This window comes from Frieseomelitta varia, unplaced genomic scaffold (assembly GCF_011392965.1).
Source record: "Frieseomelitta varia isolate USP_RPSP 00005682 unplaced genomic scaffold, Fvar_1.2 scaffold_882, whole genome shotgun sequence".
In the NCBI taxonomy this organism is placed as follows: domain Eukaryota; kingdom Metazoa; phylum Arthropoda; class Insecta; order Hymenoptera; family Apidae; genus Frieseomelitta; species Frieseomelitta varia.
In genome coordinates, this window is record NW_025110681.1 from 99,306 (window position 1) to 119,030 (window position 19,725).

At 39.5% G+C, this 19,725-nt stretch overlaps 1 protein-coding gene across 1 annotated transcript in view; it reads left to right on the forward strand.

The window, feature by feature from the left end:
- The first annotated feature begins 13,833 nt into the window (after positions 1–13,833).
- Positions 13,834–19,725, forward strand: part of LOC122536989 (neurobeachin-like) — a 72,366-nt gene continuing 66,474 nt past the window's right edge. The window contains exon 1 of the mRNA XM_043669852.1: positions 13,834–13,940. Coding sequence (XP_043525787.1) covers positions 13,857–13,940 — 84 coding nt within the window. The 5' untranslated portion in view covers positions 13,834–13,856. The remainder of the gene's footprint in view (positions 13,941–19,725) is intronic.

Sequence of the window (19,725 nt, forward strand, 5' to 3'; positions counted from 1 at the left end):
ATTATTATTGTTTTAATATTATTATTGAATCCAGAAACGATACGAAACATATAATATTATTATTATTTTATACTATTAACATTATACAATAATAATGTATAATATTATATTACATAATAATAATTTAATATTATTATTCTTATTATTATTTTATTTCACATCCCTCCTTGCAACGTTCATGCTTTAATTACGTACTATATCTTTGACAAATTAAGAGAAACATTCCATTATTTATTCTCAGTCAGAGCAATCTACTTGCTCCAAACAAAACATCGAGTATTCGTTTGTAGGAATACTTTTTTCTGTTCCAATCATACCAAAAGCGATACGAAACGATGTGTGTAATATTCATTTTATGTTTGATTTCACATCCCCCGTTTGCAACGTTTACGCTTGCAAAATTACAAAGATAACAATGTCCTACGAAACTTTCCAGCGAGGAAATTCAACATTTGGAGATGGTCAATGGACCGTTCCACGAGTCAGCTCGATCGATTCCTGTCAATTGTATTTTCACATGCGACACGTTCCCACGTATCGATGACAGTAACGATTTTTCGTACGTTTGTTATTTCAAAGGGAAAGAGTGGACGGGGGGCTTGAAATCCGAGCTTGAATTAATATCGAATGATATTAATACATACACTTGTTCCATTATTGCGTTTATTTCTAGAAACAATAACAAATGCCTAGCACCGTCGAAAAGTTCACGCAGTACACTGATTCTCTACGAGTTGTACTCGCAATTTTTTTCACAACACTGTGATTTCCTTTCGTATCAAAATTTTTAATCCCTTTAAATTTTACTCGACTGTCCCTTCTGAGGAGACATAGTTATATTTAGCCAACAGCTCTTTTTACAATTTCCTGATAATTATAACGAACGTACATTTGCTGTTGTATGATGCGACATATGATAGTATAATACCTGAACAAACGCCTAGAGTGAAAGGTATAACAACGACATAGGAACAAAAGAATTTCAGACGATAGTTCTAAATGAGTCAATTGACACTCGATAATTTACGTAAACTAGACTTTTTATTGCTTCTTGAGTTTAAAAAATGGCAGAAGATATTATTTTTTTCTAGAAATTAAAACTTTTTGTATATTATATTTGCTCTAGCAAACCTGCAGTGCACCTTGACGATTGCTTTAAATTTAAAACTGCATCACACGTTAGAAAAAGATAATCACCAAAATTTCGAATGAATGTTTCCAATGCTGTATCATTTTATTTAAAGCGACGCTTCGGTAAATAAATTGCTGACAGATGGTACAAAAGAAAGTTTGTCGAGGATAGAGGGTTAAAAACATAAGGAAGATTGGAGTTTCCGAATTCTTTGTCGAACGCAGACAGACAATCGCAGAATTGTGTGTGAATTGTTTGAACGATTCGACCGAAAGAAGTAAAATCCGAGTGAAAATACGGCGAGCTTCGCGGTGTTTTTTTTTTTTTTTTTTCTGAATACCGCGCGATGGTTGCGAGAATATGATACCCAGTAATTAGAAACGAGTCGGAAGTTAGAAGCCGATCGTCACGAAGCTTGCTAATTGCGGCCCATTAGAGGCCGACAGCTCAGCTTCGAGTTCACCGATGCTTACAGCTCATCACGCAGCACGAAACGGAGCAATTGCAGAGTGTCAGATCTCCTCTCTCTCTCTCTCTCTCTCTCTCTCTTTTCAGCTAACGAATACTAACCGGAGCCTGTTAATTTTGAAACATGTAATTAACACGCAGTGACTCGACGTAAAGAAACTTTTGCTCGAATCACGACGTTGAAAAAAAAAAAAAATTTCAACTTGGTTAATTACAAGAACCACAGGAAGATGATATTTTCCTTTTTAGTTTTCCCATCGCCTATTGGTTCTAATTACCGTCCCTTTGACGCGTGTTGACGAATGTTCGCCTTAAAAATTGTTGTCCATTTTCTTTCGTTTCAGCCGGCCGAAAGTGTCCAATTCTCTCGTTTCTCTCTCAGATTCAAATAGCTCGGTTCATTTTTCAGATCATAGAGTGCCAATTTTGATGTAAATGAGAAACACGTTTATGGCGAGAAAATGTGGAAGGTTGAGTGACCGGAAGTTAAGAAGACGATAAAGCTATCGTTAGAAATGACGGGAGTGATGTATCACAGATAACTTCCGCGTGATTTGACTGTGTATTTTCTAGATCGAAGCGATCATCGTCATATTATTCGACTTCTTCATATTTCTTTATTTCAAAATTTAACATTTCGAAATAAATAAACACCGTAGCTGGCAAGCTTCGAAATCAGAGGCACACGCAGAGACACATTCTTTACCCAGTCCTTTTATCGTTGGCCAACCTTTATTACGGCGTCTGCGTGCTCTCCCTCCGTATCAATTACTCGGCGTAATGAGTGGTATTGTCCGCTCGCGCAAAGAACACCGGCGAGCAACTCGTCGCATCGAGACATTTCGTTAAAAGGGTTTCGTTTAAAGACGACACGCCACTATGAAAATATCTCTCTTTCTCTCTTTCTCTCAATAGAGAGTTCGCTGTTTTACAATTTTCCGCAGTGACATTTAAGAAACTTTAATAATCGCTTGGCGACTCGCGGTACCATTTGTCATTCGCTACGAATCATTACGAGACACACGAATCCGTAAACACAGGGTGTCCCATTTGTGTCAATTTACACTCCTTAAACCATTAGGACGTAAAAAAAAATCATACTTGAAAAAAATAATAGTGACTCTTCTTTCTATCTCTAACCTAAGTATGTTAAGTTATCTCTCAAAATACAGAAGAAAAAGTACATTTGAGAAATTTCTTAAGGGGGTGTTCTGGTATTCTTGTAAAAATCGACTTTGGAATTTTTTTCGACGGAAACCATGATACATTTTGGTATGCAGTTTTCGCACATAGATTTATTCATACTTAAAGAGTATTTACAATTTTTTTTTTTTTTTTTTTTGAACGAAATTAATGAAAGTTGTGGAAATTATATAGCCTTAAATAAACCGCGTGTTTTAAAGCGTGTTTTAAAAACAGGTTCAAATGGTTAACGTGATTCCGATCCGCCTGGTTATTTGAAACTAAAAAACCGAAATGCATCTCAATTAGTATAAATATGGCTATCACATGAACCACGGAAACAGCGAAATTTCGAAAATTAAAAAAATGGCAGCATTTTGAAGTTTAAACGTCGATTTTCCTTGTGCTTTTCCTCCTTTGGGTGGAACAAAAAATAGAAAAAGACATCAGATTTTGAAATTCGTGGTTCATGCGATAAAGGTACATCCGGTGAAGACCTCCTCCAAATTTCAAGTCAATCGGTCAACTAAAACGTGAGATATCCCGTCAACCAGTTTAAAAAATATGGATTTGAGAAAAACACATTTGAGTTTCTTGAAGTTCTTGTTACCCGTTGTACAAAAGTATTCATACAATCAATCAAACAGTACAGAAAATAAAATATTATAAAATAGTAATAATATAAATATAAATAGTAATATTATAAAATAAAATATTTCTTGAGAAAAACACATTTGAAGTTTCTGTAACCCGTTGTACAAAAATATTCATACTTACGTTGCGAGCAGTACACCGTTTCCTTTAAACATCCATATAACTTTGCTAATTTTACGAATTCAAACCAATCCTTTAACATAGACATTTTCGAAAGCATGTACTTTAAGAAAATGTAAAAAAAAATGGATTTTTTCAAGCCAGATTACCAGAATAGCCCCTCGAATGACGAATGGTTTTCAGATTTAGAGATGAAAATGGGACAGTACGAGTGAAAACTTCGAAATAACTAAATCGAACTCGAGATAAAACCTCGAGCGGCAGTAACCACGCTTCGACCAGCGAGATATATCTGTTCCGTGGGAAGACGCACGGGCACGATGCTTCTCCCACGAGAACGATAACCGGGCGCAATTTTCGTCTGTGGATCGTTCGATAACAGAGAGAGAGAGAGAGAGAGAGAGAGAGCGAGGAGGATAAGTTAGACCGTTTCGCAAATACAGGGGAAGGTCGGGCGTTTCTCGACACGTGAGAACACAGGGCCAGTCGGATTGACCCGGGGCTCGAACATTGTTCCGAATGCAAATCGCGGTTTACACCGAGTCTCGGCCGGGACGACACCACCCCTGCTGGCCTATCGTGCTGCTCCCTGATGCAGCCTGGAGGACGTCAGCCGGCGTCTCGATGCCAGGTACCGAGTATTACTTCGAGCTGGAAACCGGCGGAACGCTTGCGTGGCAATTCCACTCTCGGAGGATCCCTTTCCTCCCCCTCGATATCTCGACACGTCGCGACGCATACGAATCTCGTCCGCGAGAGTGCTGGTAATTTCCACCATCGTCCTCTACTCGAGACGAGATTCGGCAAATGGTGGTGGATGGATTGGTGGCTCTCGAGGTGGCTTCCTTTCGCTCGCGCTTGTTGTCGCCGTTTGCTGCGAGCAGCAGTCACGCGAGACACTGGTTGGCTGTGTGCTGGGATCGTTGAACGAGAATCTTCGATCTACGTAGCTCGAGCTTTCTTTCAATTTACGTGGAGCTTCTTTCTTTTTCAATTTTCATTTCACGGATTCGTTTTTGTTGAAATATCATGTTCCATAAACTCGTGTACGTAATAACGTATTATATATTAAAATGTAAGTTCGGGTGTCTCGAACTTTAAACGACCGAATGTGCGAGATCTACGCACATAGAAAAGTTGTCAAGAAATGCTCCGTTGTCCTGTGTATGAAACAGGAAGCTATGCATTTTTCTTCTCGTTTCATTTGATTTTTACTTTACGGAGTAAGTAAGTTTAAAACAAAAGAACTTTACATGGAGAACTAACTAACACGGAGAATTAAAAAATGTAATTTTATCGAAATAATGTAATTACAGATCATACTTTAATGAGTAACATTTTAATGAGATTTTATTGAAACTAACACGAAGAATTAAAAATGTAATTTTCCTGAAACTCGGCAAAATTCTCAAAAACTTTGTGTAGTATCATTAATTCTATTATCCACCGATATCAAGCTTAATCTGTATATAAAAAGAAGAAAATTGAAAGTACACAATGTACATGGAAAAAAGAAAATATGATGAAATTAAACATTATTTTTTATCGTATTATTATATTAACGATATGAAATTGTTAGCACATGAAGAAAGTCTTACATGTTTCGTGTGTACAACATTTGTTCATAATTCTTTAACAAAACGTTTCGTGCCGAATTTTATATAATATATAATACAGTTAAAAATGCTTCTCTTTTTTCTCTTTATGTGTAGATTAAGCCCTCGCAGTTTCGCTTGTACAAAAAGTAAATGATTTCGCGAATAACCGCGAAAAGATCAAAAAAATTAATCCGTTAAGCGCCAAGTTTGTCTGACTAATTGCAAAATAATCTACTAACGAAGAAACTTACTTTACCGACAGAGGTTGATGCTCGTTCTTGTACTTTCGATGAAGTTGTTCACTGGCGACGCAAGAACTCTACGTTACAATTTTTCTTTTTTTTCTTTTCCTGAAATATTTCAGCGAGGGGTTTTCACGTTGCTCCGAACACGAACACGTCGATAGCATGATTTTCATTTTCTTCCCTTCCGACATGGCTGCGCTTAACGACGAAAACCATTAACAAGCATTCACGCTGAAGCAACATCGTTAAGTCTTGGTGAATACACAGCGGGAAAGGCGGTTAAAGTGTTCGTGTTTTCTAAATCTCATTAGCTATTCCGCTCGACAACAAGTTTAACAAGTTCATCAACGTCTCAGAGGATTATTACAACGCGAATTTCTAATTCTATTATCACTGTTTTTAGTATACTACCGATTCAGGTTCTTGCTTTGGCCGATTTTTATTTAAATTTCCAATAAACCTGCGTCCAAACCTCCAAGAATTATGACAAAGCGAATTTCTAATCTTATTATTAAAATTTTTAATGTGTCATATTCAAATCTCTGTTCTGACCAATTTTTATGAAGGAAGTATTGCAATTTCAATAATCCAATCTTTTTGAAACCTTGCGGCCAAAACTCGGAAGTTTATGACAACGCGAATTTCTAATTTTATTAGTAAAATTCTTAATGCATTATTGATTGAAGTCTTTGTTTTAATTTTTGTGGACTTTTACGAGAAAAAAAAAGAATATTAGAATTTCAATAATCCAACATCTCAAAATTTTGCCAATATCTCAAAACTCACAAGAGAGGTTTATGGCAATGCGAATTGCCAATTCTTATTATTAAAACTTTTCACGTACTCTGTTTGATCAATTTCTATAAAAAGAACATTAACTTCGAGTATTATGATAACGCGAATAATTAGTCCTATTTTTACAATTTTTAATGCGCTGATTGAAGTCCTCGGTTGAAAAGTATTAAAATACCAATGAACCAACGTCTTAAAATCCTAAAGTCCTAAACTGCGACCAAAACGAAAGCACGTAAATAGTTCGGCACTTGGTGGTCGAGTAAAACGTAACGGAAAAAGGGGACAGAGTACGTACTTTTACGGTCGATAATAAGGAGAAAAAGACGGAGAGTCTGGAATATTCGCCGGCCATTCGTCGACAGGAGCACCGAAAGCATGACTTGGCCCGGCCAGAACAATGCTTGTGAATTTAGAGCTTGTCAAGATGGCGGCCTAATTAGGAGGAACGCGGCTGAAATATGAATGTTGGCCAGAAAGAGAGAGAAAGAGAGAGAGAGAGAGAGAGAAAGGAAGCACGCGAGGCCTGCAAAGAGAGGCCAAGGGTTGCGTACCGTGGCCAATGAGCTAGCCTCGCGTTTTCTCTTCTTCATCTTGCTTCTACGGAAAAAGCTGGCCCCTCCACGCTATGCATAATGCACCGTGTGTGATAGATAATTTATGTACCAGCTCGCGCCTGCTCTTGCGAATATTGCGCCTTCGTGTAAAAAAAAAAAAAAAAAAACGTACGAAAATGTCGATAATTTGCTTTTCTTTTCGAAACTGTTCGAAACTTTGCAAGATACTGCAAATTATCCAGTTTACTATGTTCCCCCGATCATTTTTACTCTCTGATACTGAAATAGCGACCGAGTGTCGTCTATCATTTCTTTGATTCCACGTCGATGATTCTTCGTTGTTTATACGATTTTAACATGTCTTTTAATTGAATATAAGCGCTATCACGTCAGTATTGAAAGGAAGTCAGAGATGCACGGTCGAAGCCCGGTGCACCGATTCCGCGACGAGCACTAATTGCTCTCGAGAATGAAGATTGATCCAGGTCTGACATCTCTCACGGGTTTCATCAAATTGGTCGCCAATCAACCGGCTGGCTAGTGGCTGTCTGCCAGCTCGAGGAACGATTAGGTATTAATACAAGTAAACAAATGCTATTCCGAACTATCTGAATTTTATATATATACGTACCAACTGCGAATTATCGTTTCTCCTTTCTCGCTAAATAATTCACTAAACTTGACACTTTCGTATCACTCTTGGCGATAGCTGAGAATGTCAACGTTCATACGAAACTATACTCGTTGTCATTTATAAATATACATCATTTATAATGATATGATATTTCGAATTTTTAATGTATTCGTAATTCATTTCATCGTGTTTTCCTCTTAATTTACGCTCGTTTCGTAAATAATCCTCGTACTCGCGCATTTCCGTTTTCCAGTTCCCGCGATAGAGAACAGCCTTCGATGAATTCGACGAATTCAAATCACACGCGAATATCCTCTCCGCGAGAATCTAGAATTGCTTACTACAATAACCGAAACGCCACAGACGCACGAACGTTACAAATTCAAAACTACCGTCCGAACTATGTTCCCTGACATTAATTCTCCATAGAACTGACATCCTGAAACGCGCTCTCGGATATTCTCGCGCCGCGGCACGAACGCGCCGCATCCGCTGAAAATTTTCCCTCGACTGTCCGAGACCTCGTCGAACGTGACAGTTTACACTTACTCCGTTGATTTAAAACTCGACGTTCTCTCTCGTTCACGACGAACCCCGTCGAGTGTGTCTTCTCGTCGAATTTTCCACGAAACCAATAACTTAAACTTTTTAGAGCGCGATAAGATATTTCCCGTTCGGACGCGAGTTTCAAACGCGTTTCTAGAAATTTTGTAGAGACCGTCTGGAGTCTCAACGAGGGGTTGGACGACGATGAAGTTCGATTGCACGGTTTCGTTCGATAAACTTTCTTAACAGCGTTGCCCGCGATCGTCGACAGACTCGACGCGATTCTGCGAGGGGTGAACGAGGGGAGCTGTCGTTTTTGTATCACGATTACATCGCAGCGAAAGAAAAGAGCAGCAGCCACTGCTCTCTCCCCCTTCACCATCATCCCTCGACTCGTAATGCATTCTTGAGAGGCAATTCAAAACCTTTCAAAGTGTACAAACAAACCTCCGCGAGGACTTTCGCGTTAACTCGATCAAAGGTTTTCACGTGTGAACACCGATGAACACAGATCTCCCTTGAGATCTAGCCGAAATATCGTCGGATGTGTCTAGCCAGACAAATCCGCCAACAGCCATCGATCCTTCGACGGGGAATTCATTCGTTCAGGGCGAAACGACCCCCGCTCTCGCTGGCTCGCTTTGTAATAAATTATATCCGCCGACAACATCGCGGAGTATATTCGAGATTAGTACCGGATTTCAATGCAACGACGTGTTATTAATTAAAGTTGGAATAGTTTCAGCCAACAATTACGAATCAAACGCAGTTTAAAGTCGGTTCAACCTCTTGCGCTGGGATGACGTGCTTCTTTTCTCCAAAAATTGCAACATTCTCTCAGTTTTAAGTATGTTTAAGTATAACCCAGACAAAACAAATGATAAGTTTGTTACTTCTTAACAATTGCTATCCAGTGATGTCACACCGACGAGTTCAAACGAAGAAGAGAGCAACGAATTGTCGTATACTGGGTTAACCACTTGCGCTGGCAACTGATTGCGGACCATAACGAGTGACCAATATTACAACCATGTACTAACCGTATAGAATAATCCGTCGCTTTCTTTTTGAACTCATCGGTACATCATTGGATAGAAACTATTGAGAAGTAATAAATTTATTATTCGTTTTGGCTGGGTTATACTTAAATATACTTGACGAAGACTGAGAAAATATTGCAATTTTGGGACAGGAAATTCTCAACGTCATTCCAGCGCAAAAGATTAAAGACGGGTAGATGACACTATGGTGAACATTTGCCATTTTAGATATGTACAAAAGGACAACACATTTTATATTTTCTTGTATCTTATGTCTCTCACGTAAAGAAGATTTCAATTTGTCGAATAAATTCAACAGTTTTCAGAACGCGCTGTCTTTCTCAGCTCCCCGGGTAGATGAAAAAGTTCGCGTGAACAATTACCTTGCGATAAAAAAAAAAAAAAAATATTGAGATTCGAACTCGGTTTCGATCAGAATCCAATTACTGTTCTTCCACCTCGGAAGTTTCGAAACCCGACGGGAACGCAAACTCGTCGGGTGAAACACGCCCGTCAAAGTCATACACCGTTGTTCTTAATGGAATTATACCTCGCGATGCTGAGGTGGGCTCACGGCGACTGTTTTCGTTGCCGAATAAGCGAATTTGGCACGTACCCGGAAGCTCGCCGGCCGCTTCCGACTGACAGAAACATAGAAGGTGTAAAAGCCAGTGATGTCCAATTAGCGGTCGGCAGTGCCGGCCAACCCTAATTCACCGAATCCCATTTTACCATCCCCCATGCTGGCCATTTTCCCCAATTCCAACGAGCTTACGCTCGTGTCCCACCCCCCGGTGATTCGCCGAAAATCGTAAGTCACACGAGTCCGCGTATGTTTATTTCTTCCCCCTTTCCCTCGATTCCGTTGCACGTTCCACCCTCCCCGGGGAAAGTTATTCGAGCGAACGATCCTTCGTATGGCGCGGCGCGTAGATGTGTTGTTTATGGAAATTTCGCTGGCGCGAGCGTAGAAAAACAATTCGATCGATCGAAACTCTGTTTCATTTGCCCCCTCGGCGCAATGAATTTGATGGAGACGTGTTACACCGTCGAGTGTGTCGGACTTAATACTGGCGGCAGTTGGAACTTCCTGCTGAAGAGAGACAGACGGCAGTTAAAGCAGGCAGGCAATATTTTTCTTTTGTTTTTTTTTTCTTTGCTTGAAATTGTTATCGAGCCTCAGAAAGGTTGAAGGTAATTTATTGCGAGTTTATCTTTCAGAGAAACCGACGAGAGTGTTTTCCTCCGTTGTCGAGTTTATTGCCTTGAAACTGTTATCCATCTCTTTCAGACGTTAGCTTGAACACTGGAACTACAGTGGTCAAAATGACCGATTTATAATTTTTTTGTTAGAAATTTTACGTTAATGTAAAGCAGTGTACTTTTAGAAATTTAAGTGACTTTTCGCGAAATGTATGAAAACGTAGGGCCCACAGAAGGGCAATTTGATTTTTTTAGAGAGATCCTTTGTATTTCTTATTTTTTTCTTTCGTGGATGTCACGTTCTTTGGAAGGTTCGCTTTAGGCTTCCCCCACGTCAAAAATTCATGCTTTGAATAATAAGAATTACGTGTCACAGAGGTGGGCTATCAGGATTTTAAAGATGCTTAGATGAAGTGGCCAGAAAAAGGTTAGGAAACACTGGTACAAAGCTCGTGTATTTTCTTCTATTATAATCTTTTTCTACCTATTTTGATTTTAACTGATTTTCTCCAGTAGAAATTCTGTGCTTTAGTCGGTTGTTCTAGCATTAACAGTTACAACATTTCAAAAGTAATCAATTTGAAATCGAGACAAATTTGTTACTATTACATAAAAATATCTTGATGTCAAAACACCATCTATACTTTCGTATATCTACCCTAAAGAGGGTTCGAACAGTACCCATGAGTCGTGCTTTCCACCCTGTCAAATACTTGGCAAAACCTCTCGCGTTCCGCCTCGCACGTATTACCAGCATTTTGGCAAACAGCGGAGATCGATATTTCTGGCAAGCGTTCTATTTTTCGGCTCGCCCCTTTCCTCGTCTGATACGAGGCACTCGGAATTTCGACGAACGACGCCGACAGCCCGGAAAGATAGCTACGGTGTCGAAATCGTGGGTGTGAAATCGTCGGTGTCATCGCTCTTGCGACAATAACCCTTGGCTTCTTGCCTCAAAATTTATATTTCTCGCGGATGAGGAGAGGTGACGGCTCGCGAACGACGACTCAACCGAGACAATGGAAGGAAAACAGCAGTGGCAATAACCTTTTCACCACGTCTCGAGCGAATCATCCGCGGAACGAGGGTCAATGTCGAGCAGCCCTTATTGCGCTGGTCCCTCGCGAACGATTTCGCAAGAATTTCATAGAAAGAAATATTTTTCTTTTGTCGGAATGTTTATGCGGCTGGCGGAGCTGCCCCTCCAGAACTGTGGATTAAACGTGGTAATAAAAAGGCGGGTTGACAAATGGATATTCGGTTTCTCAACAGCAGGTCGAAAACAGCGGGTGAAACGGAATACAGACGGAATTTACGATGGCGCACATGTGTCGCCTGTATATATAGTAGTGTCCTCTTAAGCGTCCAAAAACGGACGCCTAAGAAGGGTGGCGAATTGACACGGCAAATTTCAGTGTTGTTTGCTACATTATTCGATTATAAAGAAATTTAACACTTTAACTGAATGCATTTGAACTTATTTTAAATTTAATACATACGTACATTTAAAGCAATAATTATGAAATGATTGTAATTAATCTAAATTTATTGAAATTTCTATAAAAGTTGTTGTTAATCAATAATTATCAATAACTAAATAGAAGCCTTGATAGAAAGGTCTTGTTACATTTTCATCAATATTAAATTAACGATACACATGGTACGATTCTATGCTCGTATTAATACATATAAATTGGATATGTATTTGTTATTCAATACAAAATTTTCCTCAGTTTGATCAATATGTGCCCGAAACAATTAAAATGATGCCGAAGTATCGGTGTCATACATCGCTTGTTTTGTTTCATGTTTCACACTGCCAGAGTAGAGTGGGGATAATCCCAATTTTAATAATTCGTGGGGGATAGCGGACGCTTAAGTGGACGCTAATGTACTACGAACTCTAGCTTTCATTCTTCTTTAATATTCTTCAGTATTCATATAAAAATACGCATATAAGTATTGTTTCAACACGATATAACTAGTCAATCTTTTTAACTCAAGTTTCAACTCTCTTAAAGTTGTCGAATCGTGTCAGTCGATTTTATTACGAACGACTGTATTTGCGTCGTAAAAAGTGCTCGTGAACGCGTCTCGGCCACGTAGGGAGAGCGTGAGCAATTCATGATCGATATCGGGGCTAGTATTTTGGGAGAAGACGCGACAGGGAGTAGCGAAGGAAGAGATACTTCGCCGGAAATTACGATCTCCCCGTGGAGACGGCGCATCCGGTTCAGCTGTACGTAAGCCATCTGTCTGTAAGAAGACACCGAGAGCACGTACATATGTAACCTCGCAAACTAGCCTCGCATTTCCAACTATTTATTATCGCTACTATACGCGCACGCAAGATATTAGGAAAGCGTCGAATCGAATGCATCTTGAGCTATGATTTAACGTGAAATAACATTTCACTCAAAAGCTCAAATAAAATTTTGCAAGTTCAATTCGATTCCAAATATGTATAATGTTTCAAAAATTTTCAATTTCGTGTAAAATCTACTGTGAAATCGTGCGCAAAAGTGATAGATAACGAAAACAAAGATATGAATAATGAAACAAGTCTTGTTTCGTTGAAAAGGCGCACTGTAATGATCTTTCATATTCATCCTACGTCCATTAATGTTTGAAAAGTTTTATATCGATAAAAATGTGTTATTTCATACACAAGGATGAGTCATCTAAGATTAAAAGGTGAAATATTTTCGAAACGATTGATTATGAACACAATAGCTTGTTGGCAAATGAAGGAAGAACTTTTAAACGTAGTAGAGAGATCGAGTAGTGGAGGGGGTGGTGCTAGCGAAGTAGAAAAGTAGGGGTTCGCTCGCGGGCCGCCAGTTAGCCACCTAAGACATAAAATACGAGCGTACAGTTGTGTGAATGTTTGAAATGTGTACAAAGACAGAGGTCTTAAGGGTAAGGCTTTAAATAGAAAGTCGTTTAAGAAAACTTAATATCGCCGTATTCGAACTAACGCAGTTTCTCTTAATTCCCAAATTAATAAACTATTTATTACAAACCACAGTGGGTTTAAACGTTGTTTAAATTTTTCCCACAACATTGGAAGCAAGAAATGAGTATACACATACAAATATCTATATTTACACCCATCCCATCGTTTGTATCACCGTACTTTACATCTTTCAGTATCGGTAAATCCTTCTGGCCAGCGAGAGAACTCATAAATTTTTTGCACACGAGCAGCACGAACCGGAAATTCATTGCCTGTGCACCGTTCGTCTGCTGAATGTGTCGGGACCACTCGCGGAAAATGCGTGTATGAATGTTATATGATCGAACGGAGTTCGATTCGATCAGCTGCGAGTTTAAACGGACGAGAGGAACGGAATCGGCGGAATTTAAGCGGAAACATTCCTTGAAATTATGGATGGATACTGAAAATAGATGTCGCGGGTAATGGGATCGTCGAATCTATTTTGATTGATTCTGACGGCGAATTAGCTTCAATTCGAACATCGATCGACAAATGCATATTCGAGTCGAGAATTGGACGAATTGTTTCGATCTGGAAACTCGAATCCTCGAATCTTAAAATATCCAGATTCTTCCAATTCTTTCTTTACAATTCGAAGAAAACTCGTCCAAGCCTTTCCAATAAATGACAACGCGTCGATTGACGATTTGTTTGTTTTGTTCGCAGCTGGTGGGCGGCGAATTCGACATGGAGCTGAACTTCGTGATTCAAGACGCGCAGAATATCAGGCACATGTTGGAACTGCTCGATCATTGCCCGCCCAATCTCCAGGTAAGCAATGGGCGTAACGTTCGCCTCGATCAAACTAATTATCCGAAGGGTCGGGAGGAGGGGGAGAGGGAGGGGTGTTACATCCCGCCGCAAATTTGATTTCACGAAGGGAAACATTGATCGCTGCGATCAATACGTCAAATGTGGTCGCAATTAATTTCTTACTCGCGCGCTAATGTGCCGGTCCTTTCTTCCTCACTTTATCGTGGTTTGAACATGGTAAAATCCCTCTACTCAATCCTATCAAATCTATCCAGAAAAAAAAAAAGAAAAGAAACGAAAATTTACATAGAGAATATCTAGAAAAATTGATAAACTCCGTGCTGTGTCTCGAACTCGCGGTGAGGAAAAAAAAACAAAAAAAGGAGTTCAAAGCCCCGAACGCTCACGAACGACGGGGAAAAAAAAAAGATTGAAATCCATTACGTGGAAAATTTTCGAGGGAGAGAACGAGCGCGCAGAACGCAATTTTTTTTTCACTCGTACTGCAAAGCCACGTGAATTTATCAAGCCTGTCGACGTTGCTCGCATTCCTGGCTCGATTCGAACACAGGTTTCCAGTTACCAGCCTTCTTCGTCCGATCGTTTCCGGAGAGAAATGTAACTCGTGAAATCGTGACGTCACCTGCTGCAGGGAAATCGATGCGACTCTTACCCCCAGTCCATTGCAAAGAGCTGTGAATTGATCGAGTTTGAAAATCGATCGATTCTTGCAACGAATATCGCGGAGCTTTTATATACACGCCCGTTAATATTCAAACACTGAATATTGAAATATCATACGGCAATGAACTCGAACTCATTTGAAAGCTTGAGTGTCTTTCTACTGTCAAAGCGTGTCGTTTGTTTTATTCTAAGATGTTTTCACATTATATAGTATATCTCCAAAAATTAACGTATGACTTTTTTTCGCTACTTTTTCTATCTTTATTCTCGTGTTGATCTTATACTCAAAGTTCGACAAATTGGCAAGAAAAGAGTCGTATAGTAATTTTTGAAGGATCGTTGCAAACTGGAGGCTTCAGTCTTCCAATCAATTATAGATTAACCTGGGATTATCCACGCCGGGATCCGCTAGACCACCAGGTGGGTAATCCCGGGTTAAGTGGTGAGAAAAAATTTTTTTCTATGTTTTTACATAGTGCTACAATTTCTAGGATTTTTGAAAAGAAAAGTGTCTTCATTTTGTCATCTAGATTTTGCTACAGAAGTGCAAGAATGTCCTAGACCAAAATGAACGACGCAGTTTGTTAGCAGAGCCTTGAAGTTTAACTGTTTCAATATTTAGTGTCAGATTAGATTCAAATTTGACCCATATAACCGTGACGATGGCATCGCGGTTTTCCAAGTTTCCAAGCACATTCAAAGGTGTGTGAAATATGTGTGCAAGTATGTTGCAAAAACAAAAGTTGGCCGTCAATCGGCGCAGGCGAAACAATCCTGTGTCGGTAGCACAGGATGCAAGAAATATCGTTTCGTCGTTTCGAGTCGGGCGCGCAAGAAACGGGGGGCGAGTCCGCCCCCTCTTTTCTTCGCAACGTCGATGCATCACGTGTCGAAAACCCTGCCGAATGAAAAACGCGGCGGCATTACGGGATCTTCTCTCACTGTTGTACACCGTCTCGTTAAGGAAGCCATCAGGGTCCGACGAGTTACAGACATAAAGATAAGAAAGTTTCGTAAGTAATAGCAGTCGGCTCGGGCGGTCGTGTCAAGCGGAGAGAAAAAGCCATTTACTCTTTCCACCGACCGAGGGGGGGGAGGGGGGAGGGGGTTGTTAAACTTGCGCGAGCTGCTCGCATCTCGTGGCGAGGAACTTTCGGTGTAAAAGTAAATAGAAATTTAAAAACTGTGTACGCGCGCGACGAGTTACAAGAGCCCTGTTCCATCGTACCTCGCCTCCTTTGATCGCGTGTTCGCGTTTAACGTCGCGGAGGGAAAACGTCGTCGAACAGCCACGAACTTTGCAATTTGTTGCTTCATCGGCGTAAATTTCACAACTCGCTCTCTGGTATTTCCGACAATTTCACGTTTCACGTTGTAATTGTAAAGTAAAAATACTTGTGAAACATTAAGAATCTTGGAATTTTAATGTATTTTAATGATTTCAATTAATTTTGTATGTAGCGTTTTCGACAATCTGACATTTTACATTCGTTGTTACGTTGTGATTTAATATCTAATTCATAAACCGGTAAAGTAACAATACTTGTGAAACCTTAAAATTTTTGGAATTTTAGTATATTTTAATGATTTCAGTTAATTTTGTATTAGTGTTTTCGATGATTGAACATTTTACATTCGTCATTATGTTTTCAAGGATTTTACATTTTATTATATTCGTTATTACGTTGTGATTTAATATCTACTTCATAAACCGGTAAAGTAACAATACTTGTAAAACCTTAAAATTTTTGGAATTTTAATATATTTTAATGATTTCAATTAATTTTGTATTAGTATTTTCGACGATTGAACATTTTACATTTATTATTACTTTGTGATTTAATATGTAATTCATAAACCGGTAAAGTAACAATACTCGTGAAACCTTAAGAATTTTTGAAATTTAAATATATTTGAATGATTTCAATTAATTCTGTATTAGTGTTTTCAAGGATTTGACATTTTATTACATTCGCTATGATTTGTGATTCGTTGTGATTTAATATCTAATTCATTTTAATATATTTTTAATGATTTTAATTAATTCAGGAACTAACGTGGCACCGAATGTTGTACTTTCCGATAGTATAGTAATCCGAGCAATTAGTAATATATCATAATGTTCGCGATTTGTTAAATTAAAGCAGATATTAGTGAGACACCGATGTTCCGAGGAACAATTTATTCCTGTCTATTTGTGACTTGTTATGGAACGCGAATGGTAACGCGAATGGTAACGCGAATGCAATGGGACATTGGTTAATTGAATAACGCAAGCCGAGTAATTAATCTGTCAAACACAAAGTACGATTTTACCGATCGTGCGTCGAACAAAGGGTTTAATTTCAATGCAAGTTAAATCAGGATGAGAGAACGGCTCATACTTTTATGGCCCTATTCCCAAACACGTTCACTCGTTAACGTAAGTAACTGAATAACGTCTGCCTTCACGTCGTTTGACATTTCACTTTGCATAATCGAATAATCAGAGAATCGATCGTAATCTGTATATGGATGCCTAGATAATCGATGTTACGATATACTACTAAGACGTTTATCCTTGACGTTTTCATCTTCACGTTAACTTTGTTACAATTGTCTCGAATAATCCGTTTAGACTTTTAATTGGAAATAAATGAACAAAACTATGCGATCTATCTTTGAGTCAGAAATAGTTCCCGTTTTTGGTAACAAATTGTAACGATGCATTTGTCATCCTAACCTCTTCAGGGACGAATTTCTCAGTTGTAACACAGAAATTTCATTTCATTTCATTTCATTTTTTATTTTTTACCTGCGTCATGACAATTGAGATTTGTTTTCTGGTTAGCAAATTTAGCAAAGATTGCACATTCATTTTGATAATGGTTCCGCGAATGGACGTGACTTTTTTATAGCACGTAAATTAACTGCCCACATATGTGGCCAAGGGCGTGAAGAGGCTAATGATTCATGAAATATTAAATAATAAATTTCTCAGCTTTGAAATGGATGGGTCGAAAGTGCATATTTGAAAATTTTAGAGCTCTATCCTACATCTGGCTTTGCGCCATCTATTTACTACTTTTTCCCATCCCTGCAAAATGTTTCGACGCGGAAAAAAATTCTCCAACGACGACCAAATTCGAGAGTTGTGTAAAAACTTTTTTACACCAAAATCAGCTGAATTCTACGCTAAAGCTAATCAACAAGCTAGTGAACTGGTGAATGGCAAATAATGTCGAATATATATCATGGATTGTCGTTTGTTTTACCGAAAAGAAAATTATTTACTACCCAATTCAATATACTATCTGTTGCTCGCAGTTAATAATAACTGTAAAATGAATAATTGTTACGTATCAACGGGAAGATAATAGCAAGAATTCGTCGTATCATCTTGACAGGATTGCCTGTGGCTGATATAATCTGTTGGAGATCGGTTTCTGGCGTCCTCAGAATCCGGTTCGAGCAGCTCCCTGAAATGTTAATACTGTTAAGGGAGTTTCGACGTCGATGTCCCCAACTGTGCATGCCAGTTCCCTACATATGTCTGTCCTGTACGTATACAGGAAATGTCCCCAGAAATACGTATGTACGTGGGTGCATACACACACACACACACACACACACACACACACACACACACACACACACACATGTATAGACTGCTGCAGTCATTGAAATCTAAGCCAGACACGATAGAGTATACAACGTGTTACTTCAATGGACGTTCCGTGTATTCTTCCCTTGTCGGAATAATTCAAAGAGGTCCCGAGCATATCGTCAATCTGTAGACTGTAGCTTTTTTCGAAACGAGGGAAGAGCGTAATAAAAACTCCTGTATATTAGTACGAATTTTGATACGAAACTTTCCACGCGAAAGATGCAATAGTTTTCAAAAGGACGGGAAAACATCCGTAGGAACGTAGAAATTAGTTTGAAGAACCATTCGATATCAAAAAAACAAGAGTTTGATACGTTCAATCAATATCAATATCCGCGATATTAATACCGAGGAGGAATAAGAAACTTAATAGATGGTTTAATATTGGTGTGGCTGGGCGAGTAAACTTCTCGCCCATGTTGATCCGGCGTACATGGAAACCTTCGAAGTTCGCCTATTTATCCACTTTAATCCCTTTGCCGACGTTAGATCGAGAAATAGAAGCGAACGGTATGATATTTATTCACGAACCGGAAGCGGGACGAGCGAAACTCGCTGACGAAACTTTCCAACGATCAATCAGTGGAGGAGCAAATTATGTAAACTTCTACCCGGGACAAAGATCAAGCAACAATAAACTGGTTCTCTGTCCGTTATCTGCATCGTGCACTGGCTACGCTCGGATATCAAGACGAGGTGAAATAACGTTTCCAATAATCTTCGTCAGGGAGGTTCTCCCTCGGTTCGAGTTCTTTGTGCCAATTTACGGCTAACCGTCGTTCGCCCCAAAGGCAGAGATTGAACGTTCCACGAGAGAGACACGAGAGGCTGGTGGATTGAGAAATACACAATTAAATCTCGAGTTGTATTTCTTCGTTATTTACCGTAGTGGTAGTCGCGTTGCGACGTGGCGGAGAGCCTCAAAGAGGCAATTAAAATGGATGAGACGTTGGATTGGCGGGGGAGGGGACAGAGGAGATGTCGCAGCCGCGCGTTAAGCCGGGAAAATCAACGAAAAACAACTGAAACATCGCTACTGAATCTTCTCGTTAAGGGACGTGTCGTCGGTAATCCGTTTAGAAATCGCTCTGCCCGCGGCTGAAGGCTCCTCAAACGCGCGAATTCCTGTAAACCAGTATAACCAGCGGCTCGCTGCAAAATCCCATTCGCACACGTGAGTTTTAATATGCATTGCGTCCATCCTCTACACCACGATACAACGAACAAGATACGCTCCGTTTGACCAACGTCGAACAGCGCTGGTTCGAAGAGCCACCTTTTAATATTTAGAGTTTTAAAGTTCGTTTTGGATTTCATCAGTTATGCATGCACGCGTGCAGTTTCGACGCTGCGCTGAAACACATTCGACACATTTGCAAGGGAAGTTTGGTTTATATGCATGCGATAACGCTGAAGGAAAGTTGGTCCCGTGGCGCACGGCCACACAGGGTGTAACGGTTTGGCCCTTCGAAA